Source organism: Mauremys mutica, chromosome 18 (genome assembly GCF_020497125.1).
Source record: "Mauremys mutica isolate MM-2020 ecotype Southern chromosome 18, ASM2049712v1, whole genome shotgun sequence".
NCBI lineage: Eukaryota > Metazoa > Chordata > Testudines > Geoemydidae > Mauremys > Mauremys mutica.
The window spans coordinates 10246110-10263129 of NC_059089.1; the positions used below are offsets into that span (position 1 = coordinate 10246110).

The 17020-nt window shown below is 43.3% G+C and overlaps 1 protein-coding gene across 4 annotated transcripts in view; it reads right to left on the reverse strand.

Annotated features, from left to right (window-relative positions):
* Positions 1-1122: 1122 nt before the first annotated feature.
* Positions 1123-17020, reverse strand: part of LOC123352519 (ficolin-2-like) — a 79306-nt gene continuing 63408 nt past the window's right edge. For 3 of the 4 annotated variants that reach the window (XM_044992761.1, XM_044992762.1, XM_044992760.1), the window contains 9 exons: positions 16069-16104; positions 12302-12355; positions 11862-11897; positions 10669-10704; positions 9927-9962; positions 8954-9081; positions 7842-7971; positions 7372-7506; positions 1123-1639 (listed from right to left, as the gene is read on the reverse strand). In XM_044992761.1, the coding sequence (XP_044848696.1) occupies positions 1392-1639; positions 7372-7506; positions 7842-7971; positions 8954-9081; positions 9927-9962; positions 10669-10704; positions 11862-11897; positions 12302-12355; positions 16069-16104 (839 nt within the window). In that variant the 3' untranslated portion in view covers positions 1123-1391. The remainder of the gene's footprint in view (positions 1640-7371; positions 7507-7841; positions 7972-8953; positions 9082-9926; positions 9963-10668; positions 10705-11861; positions 11898-12301; positions 12356-16068; positions 16105-17020) is intronic. The other variant, XM_044992763.1, reaches the window with a different exon arrangement.

Genomic DNA, 17020 nt, shown 5'->3' on the forward strand with positions numbered 1-17020 from the left:
CTGTCTTGTATGTTTAAAAAAAAAAAAGTCTGTGAAAAGCACATCATTGAGCCAGTGTTTGCTTTACTAACAGAGGGGAAGGTTCGCCACTGGTAGATGCGGCTTCCAATGGAAATGATTCACTAACAGCAGAGGAAATATTGCATGACAGTGGTAGGAGCTGTGGTGGGGCCTCTGGTAATGGAAGCAGCAGAAGACAGAGCCAAAGAGGAGAAGAGCTGCACTGACCAGGGACAGAGACTTTTGGGTTGTTGGACTTTGGGGTGATCTTTTGGGTGGTTGGACTTAAGACCCTGAGGGGAAAAGGACACTGCCAAACTTACCTGGGGGTGGGTCTTTTGCTCACGTTTTGTGTTATGAATCCTGTTTGTGGTGTTTCCCCAACATGATGCTGCATTGTTTTCCTCTTCTATTAAAAGGATTTTGCTACACTCAGATTCCATGCTTGTGAGAGTGGAAGTATTGCCTCCTAGAGGCGCCCGGAGGATTGTATGTAATTGTCCCAAGTCACTGGATGGGGGCTCAAGCCGGTTTTGCATTGCGTTATTGAAACAGAACCCCTAGATACTGAACCCGGCCCTTCTTGCTGCCAACTGTGATGGGCAGAAGGGTTACATAAGCAACAGGGAAGGGAAAAATATGGCAGCTTATCTGTTAAACAAAGAAATACTGCCTGGTTATGCCTTTGCCCCCTAATGCCATATCAGCACATCAGCAGGGGTGGCTCTAGGCATTTTGCCGCCTCAAGCATGGCAGGCAGGCTGCCTTTGGCAGCATTCCTGCGGAGGGTCCGCTGGTCCTGCTGCTTTGTTGCGGGAGGTCTGCCGAATCTGCGGGACCAGCGGACCCTCCGCAGGCAAGCCGCCGAAGGCTGCCTGGCTGCCGCCCTCGCGGCGACCAGCAGAGCGCCCCCCGTGGCTTGCCCGCCCCAAGAACGCGCTTGGCGTGCTGGTGCCTGGAGCCGCCCCTGCACATCAGCAGCATCCCAGGTCTTTTACTTAACCCTAACATATCCCAACACTTACATATAGCTAAAGATACTTACTTACTTAGCTCAGATATTAGGGGCTTGCAGTTATTGTGCTGAAGGCGATGGGCTCTAGCCTTACTTATGACTTTGGGTCCATGTGTATTTAACCATTTATTGAGTAGCTTTGCAGAGATTTACCCATTCCATGACTGACTAATGAGCTCATATTTCTACTTTCTGTTACATAAGTGGCTGCACTTCTCATTGGGTGAGCAGAAAAACAGAACATGAAAGACAAAGAAAACATTGTGCTATAAAAAGAATTCATCTCAGCATGTCTCCAGATAAATGATCGATATGACAGGCCGATAATTGCTGTATAAGAGCGAAGTGTAATTACTATAACTGCCTCCCTGATTGGCTACACGGGCCTAAATTTCATCTCTGACAGCTTGTAGGAGTACTTGTGCCCTTTGCCGGTCTTCCAGTTCACCCCGTCAGCATAGCTTTCATGGGCTCCTCTCAAGTATAATCCATTCAGGTTGGACGAATGACATTCCCTGTACCACCAGGCTCCTTTATAGGATGTGGCACAGTTACTTGAACTGAGGTCATTGTCACGGTCTTGGGTTGTAAACGGCATGTGGTTGTGGATGGTTAATGAATCCCCTGTGGAAACAATTGTGTGTACAGTATTTATCACATGCTTTCACAGTTCAGGTCCCACAGCCCAGCCTGGCAGTTCTGCAGTGGGGTTGCTAAATTTCTCTTTTCACCAGGCAATAAAAATCTCCCTGGAGTCCAGGAGAGAGACTGCAGTTCTACTTCCTAGAAGAAAGATTTTCCACCAAACCATATTCTGATCTCAGTGTCATCACTATAAATGCAGAGTTACTCAGAGAATCAGAGAATCATAGAATATCAGGGTTGGAAGGGACCTCAGGAGGTATCTAGTTCAACCCCCTGCTCAAAGCAGGACCAATCCCCAGATTGCAGTCAATGCGCTCAATGTGCTTCTAACACTAACAGCTTACCAGGGAATGGTTGAGGATTCAGGACCAAAGAATCATAGAGTCACAGAGATGTAGGGCTGGAAGGGACCTCACGAAGTCATCAAGTCCAGCCCCTTATGCTGAGGGAGGACCAAGTAAACCTAGACCAACCCTGACAGGTGTTTGGCCAATCTGTCTTTAAAAACCGCCATTGGTGGGGATTACACGCACTCCCTTGGAAACCTATTCCAGAGATTAACTATCCTCATAGTTAGAAAGCTTTTCCTATTATCTAACCTAAGTCTCCCTTGTTGCAGATTAAGCTCACAACTTCTTATCCCACCACTAGTGGACATGGAGAACAACTGATCATCGTCCTCTTTGTATGAGCCCTGGAGACTGTTATCAGGTCCCCTCTCAGTCTTCTTTTCTCAAGACTAAACATGCTCAGCTTTTTTAACCACTCCTCATAAATCAGGTTTTCTAAACCTTTTATCATTTTTGTTGTTCTCCTCTGGACTCTCTCCAGTTTGTCCACATATTTCCTAAAGTGCAGTATGCAAAAGTGGACACAGTACTCTAGCTGAGGCATCACCAGTGCTGAGCTGAGTCGAGCAATAACCTCCGTTCTCTTACATGCAATACGTGTAAACAGATCCCACAGTAACTCACAACAGCATCACATTGTTGACTCGCATTATTTGCGATCCACTCTAACCCCCAGATCCTTTTCAGCAGTACTACCACTTAGCCCAGGAGTTCTCAAACTGGGGGTCGTGATCCCTCAGTGGATCGTGATGTCATAACGTGGGGGGTCGCGAGCTGTCAGCCTCCATCCCCAAACCCTGCTTTGCCTCCAGCATTTATAATAGTATTAAATATTTAAAATGTATTTTTAATTTATGAGGAGGGCCGCACTCAGAGACTCGCTGTGTGAAAGGGGTCATCAAAACAAAAGTTTGAGAATCACGCCTTTTTCCTTCCTAAATGAAGCTCTTGGCACTTGTCTTTATTGAATTTCAACTTGTTGAATACAGGCCAATTTGCCAAGGTCATTTTGAATTCTAATTCTGTCCTCCAAAGCGCTTGCAACCTCTCCCAGCTTGGTGTCATTAGCAAATTTTCAAAGAATACTCTCCATCTCCATTATCCCAGTCATTAATGAAAAGATTGAATAATACTAGACACAGGACTGACCCCTGTGAGACCCTATTAGATATTCCCTCGCTGTTGGACGGTGAACCACTGATAATTACGCTTTGTGTATGTTCTTTCAACCAGTTGTGCACCTATCTTATAGCAATTTCATCTAGATTTCATTTCCTTAGTTTGCTTGTGAGAAAGTCATGTGGGACTGTGTCAAAAGCCTTACTAAAAATCCAGATATATCATTTCAACAGCTTCCCCCTTATTTACTAGACCAATAACCCTGACAAAGAAGGAAATCAGGTTGGTTTGGCATGATTTCTTCTTGACAAATCAATACTGGCTCTTCCTTATAATACTATTTTCCTCTAGCTGCTTACAATTTGATTGTTTAATAATTTTTTCCAATGTTTTCCCCAGGATTGAAGTTAGGATCTCTAGACTATATTCTCCGGGTTGTCTTTGTTCCCCTTTTTAAGGATAGGAACTATGTTTGCACTTCTCCAGTCCTCATTCACCCTCCAGGTGTTCTCAGAGATAATGACTAATGGTTCCTGGGATTAATTTTGTCAGGCCCCACTGACTGAAGTGCATCTAACTTATCTAAATACTCTTTAATCTGTTCTTTCCCTGTTTTGGCTTTCATTCACTTCCCCCTTATTGCTAATATTGTGTTGAGTATCTGGTAACCATTAACCTTTTTTGTGAAGACTGAACCAAAATAGGCATTAAACACCTCAACCTTCTTGATATCATCAGATATTAGCTCTCCATCCCCACTAAGTAGTGGACCTACACTTTCCTTCATCTTTCTCTTGCTCCTAATGTATTTAAAGAATCTCTTTTTACTGCCTTTTATGTCCCTTGCTAGGTCTAACTCATTTTGTGACTTAGCCTTTCTGATTTTGTCCCTGCAGGTGATGCTATTCTTTTGAGCTCCTCCTTAGCATTTTGTCCATGTTTCCACTGTTTGTAGGATCCCTTTTTGATTTTCAGGTCATTAAGGGGCTCCTGATGGAATACTAATTGCCTCTTCCTATTCTTCCAATCTTTCCTTCACTTTGGGATAGTTATCAGTTCTGAGTTTGTTAAAGTCTGCTTTTTGAAATCCATTGCCTTTCTTCTGATGCTTTCACTCTTTCCTCCCTTTAGAATAATAAAGCCTATCATTTCATGATCACTTTTACCCAAATTGCCTTCCAACTTCAGATTCTTTACCAATTTCTCCCAATTGGTCAGAATTAAGTCTAAAATGGCTGGTCCCCCTGGTTACTTCCTCTGCCTTCTGAAACTAAAAAGTTGTCCCCAATATATTCCAAGAATTTACTGGAAATTTTGTGTTTTGCTGTATTACTTTTTCAACAGAAGTGTGGGTAGTTATAGTCCCCCATTACTACCAGGTCTGGGTTTTGCCTATTTTTGCTATTTGTTCTAGAAATACTTCATCTTCCAATTCTTCCAGGTTTGGTGAACTATAATAGACACCCTATTATGAGGTCACCTATTTTTTACCACTTTTATCTTTATCCAGAGACTGTCAAATGACCTGCCACTCACCTTGTTCTGGGCCTCAGAACAAGTGTATATATTCTTGGTGTATAATGCAACACCTCCTCCTGCCTGTCTCTCCTGAACAAGCAACACCCCTCTATATCAATATTGCAGTAACAATTCTTATCCAACCAAGTCTTTGTGATGCCAGTTAAGTAATAAGAACACAAGAATGGCCATACTGGGCCAGACCAAAGATCCATCTAGCCCAGTATCCTGTCTTCCAACAGTGGCCAATCCCAGATGCTCCAGAGGGAATGAACAGAACAGGTAATCATCAAGTGAGCCATCCCATGTGCTCTGGCAAACAAAGGCTAGGGACACCATCCCTGCCCCTTCTGGCTAATAGCCATTGATGGACCTATCCTCCATGAAGCTATCTAGTTCTTTTTTGAACCCTGTTATAGTCTTGGTCTTCAGAACATCTCCTGGCAACGAGTTCCATAGGTTGACTGAGCATTGTGTGAAGAAATACTTCCTTTTGTTTGTTTTAAATCTGCTGCCTATTAATTTCATTGGGTGACCCCTAGTTCTTGTGTTATGAGAAGGAATAAATAACATTTCCCTATTTATTTTCTCCACACCAGTCACAATTTTATAAGCCTCTATCATATTTCCCTTTAGCCATCTCTTTTCCAAGCTGAGAAGTCCCAGTCTTTTAAATCTCTCCTCATATGGAAGCTGTTCCATGCCCCTAACATTTTTGTTCCCCTTTTCTGTACCTTTTCCAATTCCAATACCTATATTTTTGAGATGGAGTGACCACATCTGCACGCAGTATTCAGGATGTGGACATACCATGGATTTATATAGAGGCAATATAATATTTTCTGTCTTATTATCTATCCCTTACTTAATGATTCCCAACATTCTGTTTGCTTTTTTGACTGCCACTGCATATTGAGTAGAGGTTTTCAGAGAACTATTCACAATGACTCCAAGATCTCTTTCTTGAGTGGCAACAATTAATTTAGACCCCATCCATGTACATGTATAGCTGGGATTATGTTTTCCAACGTGCATTACTTTGCATTTATCAACACTGAATTTTACCTGCCATTTTGTTGCCCAGTCACCCAGGTTTGTGATCTGCCTTTGTAACTCTTCACACTCTGCTTCAGATTTAACTATCTTGAGTAGTTTTGTATCTGAAAATTTTGCCACTTCATTGTTCTCTCCTTTTCTAGATCATTTATGAATATGTTGAACAGTACTGGTCCAGGGACAGACATCTGGGAGACACCACTATTTACCTTTCTCTCCATTTTGAAAACTGAACATTTATTCCTATCCTTTGTTTCCTATCTTTTAACCAGTTATTTATCCAGGAGAGGGACCTTCCCTCTTATCCCATGAAAACTTACTTTGCTTAAGAGCCTTTAGTGAGAGACCTTGACTTGTCCCCAACAAATCATTTTCATCTCTGTGCCTGATAATTCTGTTCTTTACCATAGTTTCCAGAATTTGCCCAATACTGAAGTTAGGCTTTCCGGCCTATAATTGCCAGGATCACCTCTGGAGCCCCCCCCCCCCACTTATTTTTTTTTTAAAATAGCATCACATTAGCTATCATCCAGTCATCTGGTACAGAGGCTGATTTAAATGATAGGTTACATACCACAGTTTGCAATTTCACATTCGAGTTCCTTCAGAACGCTTGGGTGAATACCATCTGGTCCTGGTGACTTATTACTATTTAATTTATCAATCTGTTCCAAAACCTCCTCTAATGACACCTCAGTCTGGGACAGATCCTCCAATTTGTCACCTAAAAAGAATGGCTCGGGTTTGGGAATCTCCCTCATATCCTCAACCGTGAAGACTGATGCAAAGAATTCATTTAGTTTCTCCGCAATGGCCTTATCGTCCTTGAGTGCGCCTTTAGAATCTCAATTGTCCAGTGGCCCCACTGGTTCTTTACCAGGCTTCCTGCTTCTGATGTACTTTTACTGTTACTTTTGGAGTCTTTGGCTAGCTGTTCATAATTAATAACTTAGCTATTGTGCTAATACTTCCAGTTCTTCCTAGTCATTCCCAGACTGCTTACATTTGTGTATAGACATCTAAGATGCTGAGCAGATTTCCCACTCTTGTTGCTCCTGTTACCGTACATATATGCCCCCCCCAACATCTAACCCTCAGTTAAGGTGGCCCTTTTTTATTCTTAGCGGTGGGCTTTGATCACCTACCCGCTTTGAACCTAATTTCAAGCCCTCCATAATAGGTTGGCAAGGTGGTGTGGCTAAGCAATGTGCCTAAGCAATCCTGCAGTGGCCTACAATGACTCTGCATGCCAAAGAATGTTTCTGTCTCCGGTGTGCAGGAGTCTGGATGCATAGCTGGCATAAAATGCACATGTTCACCCACTCAGTGACTTGTACCATTCCAGGTGTGCCTATGCTAGTTTAATTCAGATGTTTCTCAAGGGCATTCAGATTTAATTTAGGAAAACAACAAGCCATGGCTGTGCCTAACTCTGCTCAGAATTCTGCTTTCAGTCTGCCCTAGGCAGGATATCCATATTACATACATAGCTGGTGTCATTAGAACATGGGTTCCTGCTCAAAAAGTTCAATAGCAGAATAACTGTTGTTTCCCAAAAGAGATCACAGATTACATCACCTTTTGCTTCTGCCATAGAATACTCTGCATCACTTTTGCTTTCCATTTTTCCATCTGCCACAAAGGGTAAAAGACGAGCTCAGAACCTACCTCCAGTGCCATTAACAAAGGCGCCAAGGATCAGCTTGTATTTCTCAGTCTCTCCTGTAATTTTGAATGAGCTGAAGATGGCAAATTGATAGTTGTTCTCGAAATCACTGAGATCGACACGAAGCTCGTTGGTTCCTTTAGAAAACAATTTGAAAGCAAAATGTTCAGCAATTTCCATCCAGTCTGTAGCATTCCTCATTGCTGTACTGTGGGCGAACTACCGGACTCAGAGGACAAATGCTGCTCCATTAATCATGACTGGAGCTAGCCCAGCTACCACAGCATTCTTGGTTTCAATAGCTTTGTGTGTCAGGACTGGGCTGTAAGGAACAGGAAGGGGTGTCTGGAGCAGAAGGGTTACCTCTACCGATAGTACAAATCTATACCCTGTATCCATGACTAAAATGTGGGAACAAAACTTGGTGGAAAAGGTTGCAGTTAGGAAAAGAATGCATCAGTGATGTCTTTACCAAGGGATGTTAGCAGGTGGATATTGTCATTCCCCAGCCAGAATTCTGACAGCCGGCTGCCAAAACCTCTCTTGTATGAATTCCAGTCACGGTAAAAATCCACAGAACCATCCACCCGTCTCTGGAACACCTGCAGGGAAACAGGAGGTTCTTAGCTGGGAAATCCCACATTGGTTTCCATCCTACGTTGAGCAGGAGACCAGAAACTCTGAGACTGTAAATCACTGGATGAGATTTAACGGGGTCAGATCTATTTCAGCCTCAGGTGACTACCGCAGATGGAGGCTTGTCCCACAGGATCATATTAAATCTTGGCAGCAACGGCACTAGAGTAAAGGCTCACATGGTCTGAAAACTACAGCACTGGGCTGGCAATCAGGAGGCCTGGGTTCTATACCCAGTTCTGCCACTTGGGTAAGTCACATCACCTCTGCTTTCTGTGCGGCCCTTTGTCTGCCTTGTCTATGGAGAGTAAGAGCTGTAAGGGACTATGGCTGTCTCTCAGTGTGTGTGTTCAGCACCCAGCACAATGGGACCCTGATCTTCATCAGATTCTCTAGGCATGACTGGGATATAAATAAGCAGAATAATAAATTGGAAGGTTTAAATGTGAGGTACATACAGGGTTCAAACCCCTCAGCTCCCTAGCATGCTCTCTCCTCTCATACTCAGAGATTGCCTGAGTGACAGAGCAGCTGATGCACCAGGACTTTGACCAAGGTGGAAGGAATTCTGTTCCAGAGTCTGAGCAGGCTGTGAGAGCCAGGAGAAGGGAAACCTGGTTAACTGTGTCAGACCAGTGACAAATGTCCCCTCAGACCAGGTCTTTTAGATGCTAAAGCTTCGGGTTCCCTCCATGAAACCCACTGTGTTCACAACCAAGGTGTCTGGAGACTTTGACAAGGATTAGGAGGATTAGAAGGGCTAAGGAAGTGTCTGTGTTTTTATTTCAGCTAACCATGGTGAGCTAACAGCTTCAGAGTTTCCATCCTCATGCTTTTCTCCTAGCTACAACCCACTGGGTAAGGGCCACCTCTCATTCTTGGGACAAAAAACTGTTTGTTGTGCAAGAAAAAAAATATCCAATGAGCTTCATTATGCTTGGTTCTTACAATCCATCCTCCACCATCTGTCTCCATGTCACACAGCACGGTCATGGCGTTACAGTCACGGGGGTAGATGGTGTACCAGCCGCTCATGATGTTCCCTCTGGCTAGCAGCTCCTTGCAGTTCTTTGCTCCTGGTTGAAAGAGGAATTGAAATATGTAAATTGGTTGTATAACTCTCATTGTACAGGGATTCACAGGCTGCTTTATGTTGCACTGAGGGCCAGATCAATTGCAGAATCAGGTAAATGGAAAATAATCTTTGAACCACCATCTCCTCTCCTCCCCACTGTAGTGTTTGGGAAATGGGTAGTATCCCTTTAAATAGTTTGTGAGCCCTCTAGTGGTGCTCTCTGTGTTCTATCTTTAGAAACCTACCAGAGTCGCAGCCTAGGTACCTAGCTAGGCTTTTCATGCTCTCTGTGGTTAGCAAACACAATTATTTAGACTTCACTGCGCTAGTCTGGTTCATATTAAGTTTGTTTGAAAGAGGAAAAGAGGCAACAACTGCCCAAGCCCTGTGTTCTGTGTGAGAACAGCTCAACCTGAACAGAGGATTGGCTCAAAGTGTCTTGAAAACTGATGGAAATTGAAATTTGCATGAAGATTTGTACTGGTGGAAGTGCCTGTGCAGCCATTTTGAAATCCCTGGTGAGTCAGAAGGGCTTCCAGTCATCATGTGACTTGGGTGAGCAATCACTGCAAGGGAATATCAAACTCTCATAAGAATACTCACATCAAACAGATTGCAAATGAACCCATTGGCTGAAATGTGTTTCCACAAAAAATTCACTGGCTACTTGCACAAATCATTCATTTAAAAATACCCAACCATCTGGCGGGTAAAACAGGAAAAGGGCGGAGTGGTCACATTAGTCATTTAAAAATATTTGTTCATCATTCCTAAGGGTTCAGCCATCATAACTGCATTCCCTGGAAGGAATGAGAATATATTTCAGTGGTTATAAGAAATGCTCACCTTTCTTACACTGTATATTGTCCAGCTCTTTCTCTCCTGGACGGGAAAAGAAACAATAGAAGTGAAATTTGAACCAGAAAACTTTGTATAGTCTTTTAAACTGTACCAACAGTGATAGCTGGGATAGCAATGTACTAGAAAATGCACAGACAGGTTTGTACTTATGCAAAACCAAGTGTTAACAGAATCACACCCATCTCTGATCTGCGCTTCCTGTCTGGAATAAAAAAGATGCCATTCATAACTAGCCAACACTGTTTTGTAACCCTCTCGTGAGCTGTGAATTTGAGTCAATATGTTATAAAAAATCCCAAGTGAAATTAGTTAAATAGAAAAAGGGGCACTCCTTTAAACAAGCATTTAATCAGGATCCATTTCTTGTAATCCCTTCCCCACCCCCAGTATGTGAGGAGTATAAGGAGGGTAAGAGAAAGCAGCCTTCTCCAGGATGTACATCTGGATCTACAGCTTTCACTTACATGCCAAATATTATCTCTAATACCAAAGGTCATCTGCTTGGAGTTATTGCAGATGTTGCAACACTTTACTGACTACCTGTTTTGTAGACAGAGCTATTTCTCTCTTCAGACATTCCAACACTTACAGGAATATTGGTGAGCTCGATACTGTGGGCATGGTAACTATTCAAGAGGGAAGATTCTTAAACCACTCAAGTTCCAGCTCAGCAGAAATGAAACTGAAGTGATGTGCTCAATATAAAGGAAAGTGCAGAGGGTCTCACCAACTGTTCCAAGGGTTCCCGATTCTCCTTTATCTCCTAAAGGAAGAACTCAGAATAAAATCCTTGTTTTCCATAGAGATCATCTCCATAGTTTGAGCTCTCATTTCAACACCCACTTGGGGGTTAATTGTGCAGAGGGCTAGTTCAAGGCCTATGTATCATTTACACTCCAGACAATCTGTTAAAGTAGCCCACTAGTGGGACTTAAGTGATACATTTATCTTCTCTTGTCCTCTTCACGGGCTGAATTTCACCCTTAGGATACGTCAACACTGCAGCTGGGTGCATGCTTCCCAGCTCCTATGGAATGAGCGAACATGTGTTAGCCTAGCATGGGGGTTTTCAAACTATGGGTCGGGACCCCAAAGTGGTCGCAACACTGTTTTAATGGGGTCACCGGGGCTGGTGTTAGACTTGCTGGGGACTAGGGCCAAACCCTGAGCCCCACCCCCCGGGGCTGAAGCTGAAGCCCTGGGTGGAGGAACTGAGGTTACAGGCCTCCCACCCCAGGCGGTAGGGATCAGGCTTTGGTCCCCCTGCCAAGGGCAGCAGGGCTCAGGCTGGCTCAGGTTTCGGTCACCCCTCCTGGGATCGTGTAGTAATTTTTGTTGTCAGAAGGTGGTCGCTGTGCAATGAAGTTTAAGAACCGCTGGCCTAGTGCGGTTTGATTCCTGGAGTAATTTCCTGTGACTGCCAAGGACCTTGTGATATGTCAGACATTAGAATTAGAGCTGTTGAAATTTTTCAGCTAATATATTATTCATCAAAAAAATGCAGTTTCTTGTTTGAAAAAAATCACAAATTCAGCTCACATTTGGCAAACACGTACAGCCAAAGTAAGCAAATGACAATAAATCAGTTGGAAAATTTTCCCACTTACTCAAAAAGTTTTGCTTTGACATTATTAAAATGTTCCAACTTTTCATTTTGAAACATTTTGTTTAGTCATTTGGCTATTAAACAAAAGCCAAAAGGAGATTTAAAAAACCCACCCAAAACCTGTTGGTTTGGGTCAAATGACACTTCTTGTTCTACCTGAACCAATTTTTTTCTTCAGCTTTTTCTTTCTGTGAGCAGCCAGAAGGGAAAATTGTACAGTGGGATGGGGGGAAATGTGGCTCCCGGTTCTTCTGTCACCACGAACAGCACCATAAAGTGCTCTGCAGTGAGAAGAATCATCTGAGGTCTCTCACCTTTCACTCCAGGGGGGCCAGCAGGACCTCTTTCTCCTGATTAAACAAAAAATAAGATAGTAAAGACTGATCAGAGATACCGAGATCTTGACAGTGGATCAGAACTGAAGTTCTGTTGCAATAATAAACCCTTTATAGAGTGAAGGGAAGTTATGGTGGTTTTTCGAGCCCAGATATTAGAGGAATTGGTGTTATACCTATCTCCTAGAACTAGAAGGGACCTCAAAAGGTCATCAAGTCCAGCCCCCTCCCTTCACTAGCAGGTACTGATTTTACCCCAGATCTGTAAGGGGCCCCCTGCAAGGATTGAACTCACAATCCTGGGTTTAGCAGGCCAATGCTCAAACCACTGAGCTCTAATTGATATTTGATTAAAAACAAATTTCCTGTTCTTAGGTCACCTGTAGGAAAACACAGTTCTCTGCCCTTTGTTACTTTACCTTTTGGGCCAGCTTGTCCTGCATTTCCAGGGATCCCCGGAGGTCCCCGTTCCCCTACAGACACAGAAAACTGACTGAATAGTTTCCAAGGTAGCGTAAATACTGAGTACATAATCCCCACCCACCACCCCAGCCTGGAATTACAATAACCCAGCTGTGTCGAAAGTCAGATAATGTATCTGCATCTGGATCGCTGAGTCCCTGATCTCACATCAGGACCCCCTAGCATGGACACCCCATGGAAGTCAATGGGACAAGCACATCTTGATGCCAGGTGAGAACCAAAGCTGGCAAACAACCATTTTCTACATGCAACCTGTGATACATGGCCAGAAAGAGTTAAACATCCTGCAAAATAAATAACCCTCAAAAGACATGTGAGGAGATAATGTTTGTGTTTTTGTGTATTTACATATGTATAAGTAGGGTCGACAGTGTAATCAGCTGTCCCTGTCTATATTGTATTCTGATAATTCAGAGGTCAAAAGAACATCTTATCACAGGGGCGGCCAACTTGAGCCTGAGAAGGAGCCAGAATTTACCAATGTATGTTGCCAAAGAGCCACAGTAATATGTCAGCAGCCCCTCCCCATCAGCTCCTCCCCTCCTCCCCGTGCCTCCCACCCACCAGCAGCCCCGCCAATCAGTGCCTCTCCTTCCTCCCCGCACCTCCCAATCAGCTGTTTTGTGGTGTGCAGGAGGCTCTGGATGGGGGAAAGGGGGGAGCGAGGGCACGGCAGGCTCAGGGAAGGGGGTGGGAAGGGGTGGCAGGGCCAGGTTTTGAGCAGTGAGCACCCCCCGGCACATTGGAAAGTTGGCGCATGTAGCTCCAGCCCTGGAGTCGGTGCCTATACAAGGAGCTGCATATTAACCTCTGAAGAGCCACATGTGGCTCCGGAGCCACAGGTTGGCCACCCCTCTGCTATCATTCCAATGAATTGTAAACACCAGATCGCTCTGTATTAATCTCTCTTTGAAATGTATAGGAAATAATCTGTGAATGGTGGAAGAACAAGCAAATGGCCTTATGTTAATTCTGTAGCTAAGTACCAGTGACGGACTTCCTTCAAAGTCATGCTAATTACCTTTTCAACTCCCAACTTGTCAAAGAGGACATGAAATTGTATAAAAGATCCTTGGGTCCTGATTCTGTCATCTCAGATCTGCTTAGACTTCATCAGGGGAAGTTTGAGTCGCAAGACTGAGGTCCCAATTATGCTGGCACGCCCTCAATATGAGATTTGGACATTGGATTATAACCTATGAACTATTTCTGGAAGAACTCTTTGCAACTACAAAGCTCACCATCTCTGCTATGAATCTGCACCCAAATAAATTGAACTCATGTCTGTGTGTGTGTATATATATATATATATATATATATATATATATATATCTTTTAACCACACTCTCTCTCTCTTTTGTTTTTTAATAAATTTTAGTTTAGTTAATAAGAATTGGCTGTAGCGTGTATATGCGTAAGATCTGAAACATTCATTACCCTGGGAGGTAATGGTTGGGGCTCTCACCTGGGAGTTAAGAGACTCTCCTACTCTCTGGCTCTACTCCAATGACCAGTCAATTATTCATATGCAGTAAAACAGCTTCAGCAGGATTCTCACATCAGAATATCCATAGCTCAGAGAGTAAGACATTCTCCTATCAAGTTTAAATCCCTTTTCCACATCAGGTAGAGGAGAAAATTGAGCCTGGATATCCTAAATTTCCAGTGAGCACCCTAAAAACAGGGCTGAAGCTCAGACGGGACCTCCATCAGCCATATTGTGAATCCTTTAAAAAGGCCCACAAACAAAATGTTTCCTTCCATCCCAAACGGACTTTTTCAATTCACCAACATTTTTCAAAAAGAACGAGGAGGACTTGTGGCACCTTAATGACTGACAAATTTATTTGAGCATAAGCTTTCGTGGGCTAAAACCCACTTCATTGGATGCATGCAGTGGAAAATACAGTAGGAAGATATATATACACAGAGAACATGAAAAAATGGGTGTTGCCGTACCAACTGTAAAAAGAGTAATTAATTAAGGTGAGCTATTATCAGCAGGAGAAAAAAAAACTTTTGTAGTGATAATCAGGATGGCCCATTTCCAACACTTGACAAGAAGGTGTGAGTAACAATTGTTTCCCCATGCTAATTCCTCCCCACACACACACACACACAAGTTTTAAGATGGAGCTTGATATGTTTATAAACAGGACTGTAGGATGGAGTTGCCTCCCATAGCAGGGGAGTGGACTCAATGACCCAGAAGGTCGTACATTCTTTAATTGTGCCTTGTTAAGTGCCCTGTTTCAAAGAATTAACCAAACCTCATCAAGTGAAGGCCTCCGCTTTTCCTAACATGTGTCTGAATATGCCATAACTCCCAGTATTGGCAGAGCAGAATGTTTTAGAAATGGTACCAAACATCCTGAGTTAGAGAATATTATAAAAACCATGAATGTGGTCTGGTGACAGGTCCCAAAAGTCCTAAACTCCACTCCTCTGGCTGCTATTTACAAAACAGTCTTAGGGCCCAACTCCACTGAGCGGTGACCTCAGGAGGAATTGCAAGGGAGCTTGGCATCTTACCAGAGGCACTTAGCACTCTGCTGAGTTGACTTTGTAGTGCCCTGTCTCCACTGTTTTCTTACCTTTGCAAAGTTCAGTGTCCAAAGTAAAAGGTGCTGCTATGTCTTCACTATCAAGAAAGGTGTGTTACCATGGGGTAACTAATACACATGAGCTCTCTCACTAACACCACAGAGAGAGATAAAGCACTGTAGTTTTGCTGTGAGATAGCTAGGTGAGGTGAACCATGGGTGAGAGCTAATCTCATCCAGTTACCTCATGGTAAACACTACAAGTGCCTTGTCTTCACTGAGGTTTTACAGCGAGATGGCTACTGCATGACAGATATTTTTGTCGGTGAAGAAAAGTCAGAGTCTTTGGACTAATTGGTCCACAGTGTGGCACATGGCAGTGTACAGTAAGTTGCAGCTGTTCATTACTAGACCTACCATAAAAACTCAAGCAGTACCATACATGATAGAATCATAACCAAACCAAAGCACCCGTACAGTAAACTAGAGAGAGAACAAATCTCGTTGCCTCAGACCTTATTCTTGTTACACATCTGTGCCTCGGTGTGGCACAACATTAACATCTCAATCCAAGGGGGGAGAATGTGCTTCCACATTGCACATCCAAAACACAACTCACTCCTGCAGAGAGGCAAGGGGAAGGAAGGTTCAGCGATCCCTGTGAACTACCACATCTCTCCCCTCCCATGGGTAACATGAAGGTCCAGGGCCACGTCCAGTAGGTAAGAAATATTAAAGAGTGACATCTGATCAAAACATTCAGCCAGTTAAAAGCACCAGTTAAGGAAGAGAACAGATCAGCTATATTAAGGATTAAATGCCCATTAAGCTGGTCCAGGTTAAAAAAAAAAAGTAGGTTGAAATGTCCATAGAAAGAACCCCTCTCATTTCTCCAGAGTTTGTAACTCCACCCCACACATGGGAATTCTGGTGGAGCAGGGACCAGGAATTTAGTTTGAGTCTTTATGTAATTTTTTAAGATGAGGCAACATTTGGGTGGCCACAGGCAGAGCATGGCATAGTATGCAAAGAAATTACTATCAGTACGTTTCCTGTGTGTAGTGATTCATGCAGTCAGAACCACCCAACGCTGTGTCATTTAGAGCACTAGCACTAGAATATCAAACCTGACATGTTTTGATGAGTTCAGAGGTGCTCACCTATTTTTCCTGATGCTCCAGAGTCTCCTTTGATTCCTAAAATAAAAACACAAGGTCAAATCCTTGCATTACATGGAGCCCACACCTGGATGGGCTTGGTGCTAACAAATTACAAAATACGTAATTGACAACATATTGTGAGGCTGAGCAAACATCCTGCTTTGGAGCAAAAACACACAAATGGGCAAAATAAGCTCCAAAGCATATAGGCAGATCTTCAGGGCTATTTCACTGGATTCCTGCACAGGTTTGTCTATCCAAGGCAAAGCAGTGTCTCTCTGTAGCTACACCAGGAAAATGTATGACGTTAGAAAATGTGTTCATTAACATGACATTAAACACAACTTAGCACCTAGAGTAGACTGGAACAGGTCATGCTTAAAATGGGGTCACTGGACATAGAATTATAAAACCACAGGGTTAGAAGGGACCACAAAGGTCATCTAATCTAACCCCCTGCTAAAATGCAGATTTGTTATGTCCACCGATGCAAGACAGACGGCTATGCAGCCTCCTTTTGAAAACCTCCAGTGAAGGAGCATCCATGACTTCACGAGGCAGTTTGTTCCATTGTTCTACTTTTCTTACAGTTATGAAGTTTTTCCTGAGATTTAATCTAAATCTGCTATGCTATAGTGTGAACCCATTGCCTCTTGCCCTGTCTTCTGAGACAAGAGAGAACAATATTTCTCCGTCTTTTTTTATGGCAACCCTTCAAACCTTTGAAGACTGCTATCATGTCCCCCCTTAATCTCCTCTTTTCCAAACTAAACATACCTTGACTGGCTTACAGTCTCCTATCGCTGTATATTATTTAAGTGATCAAAACTAACAACTCTTCATTTGCAACTTTATGTCCCTTGGTCCCATCATTCCAGGATTCTCCCCAGGAGTTGGTTCTCCTGAAAAAGACGGTTACTCACCTTTGTAACTGTTGTTCTTCGAGATGTGT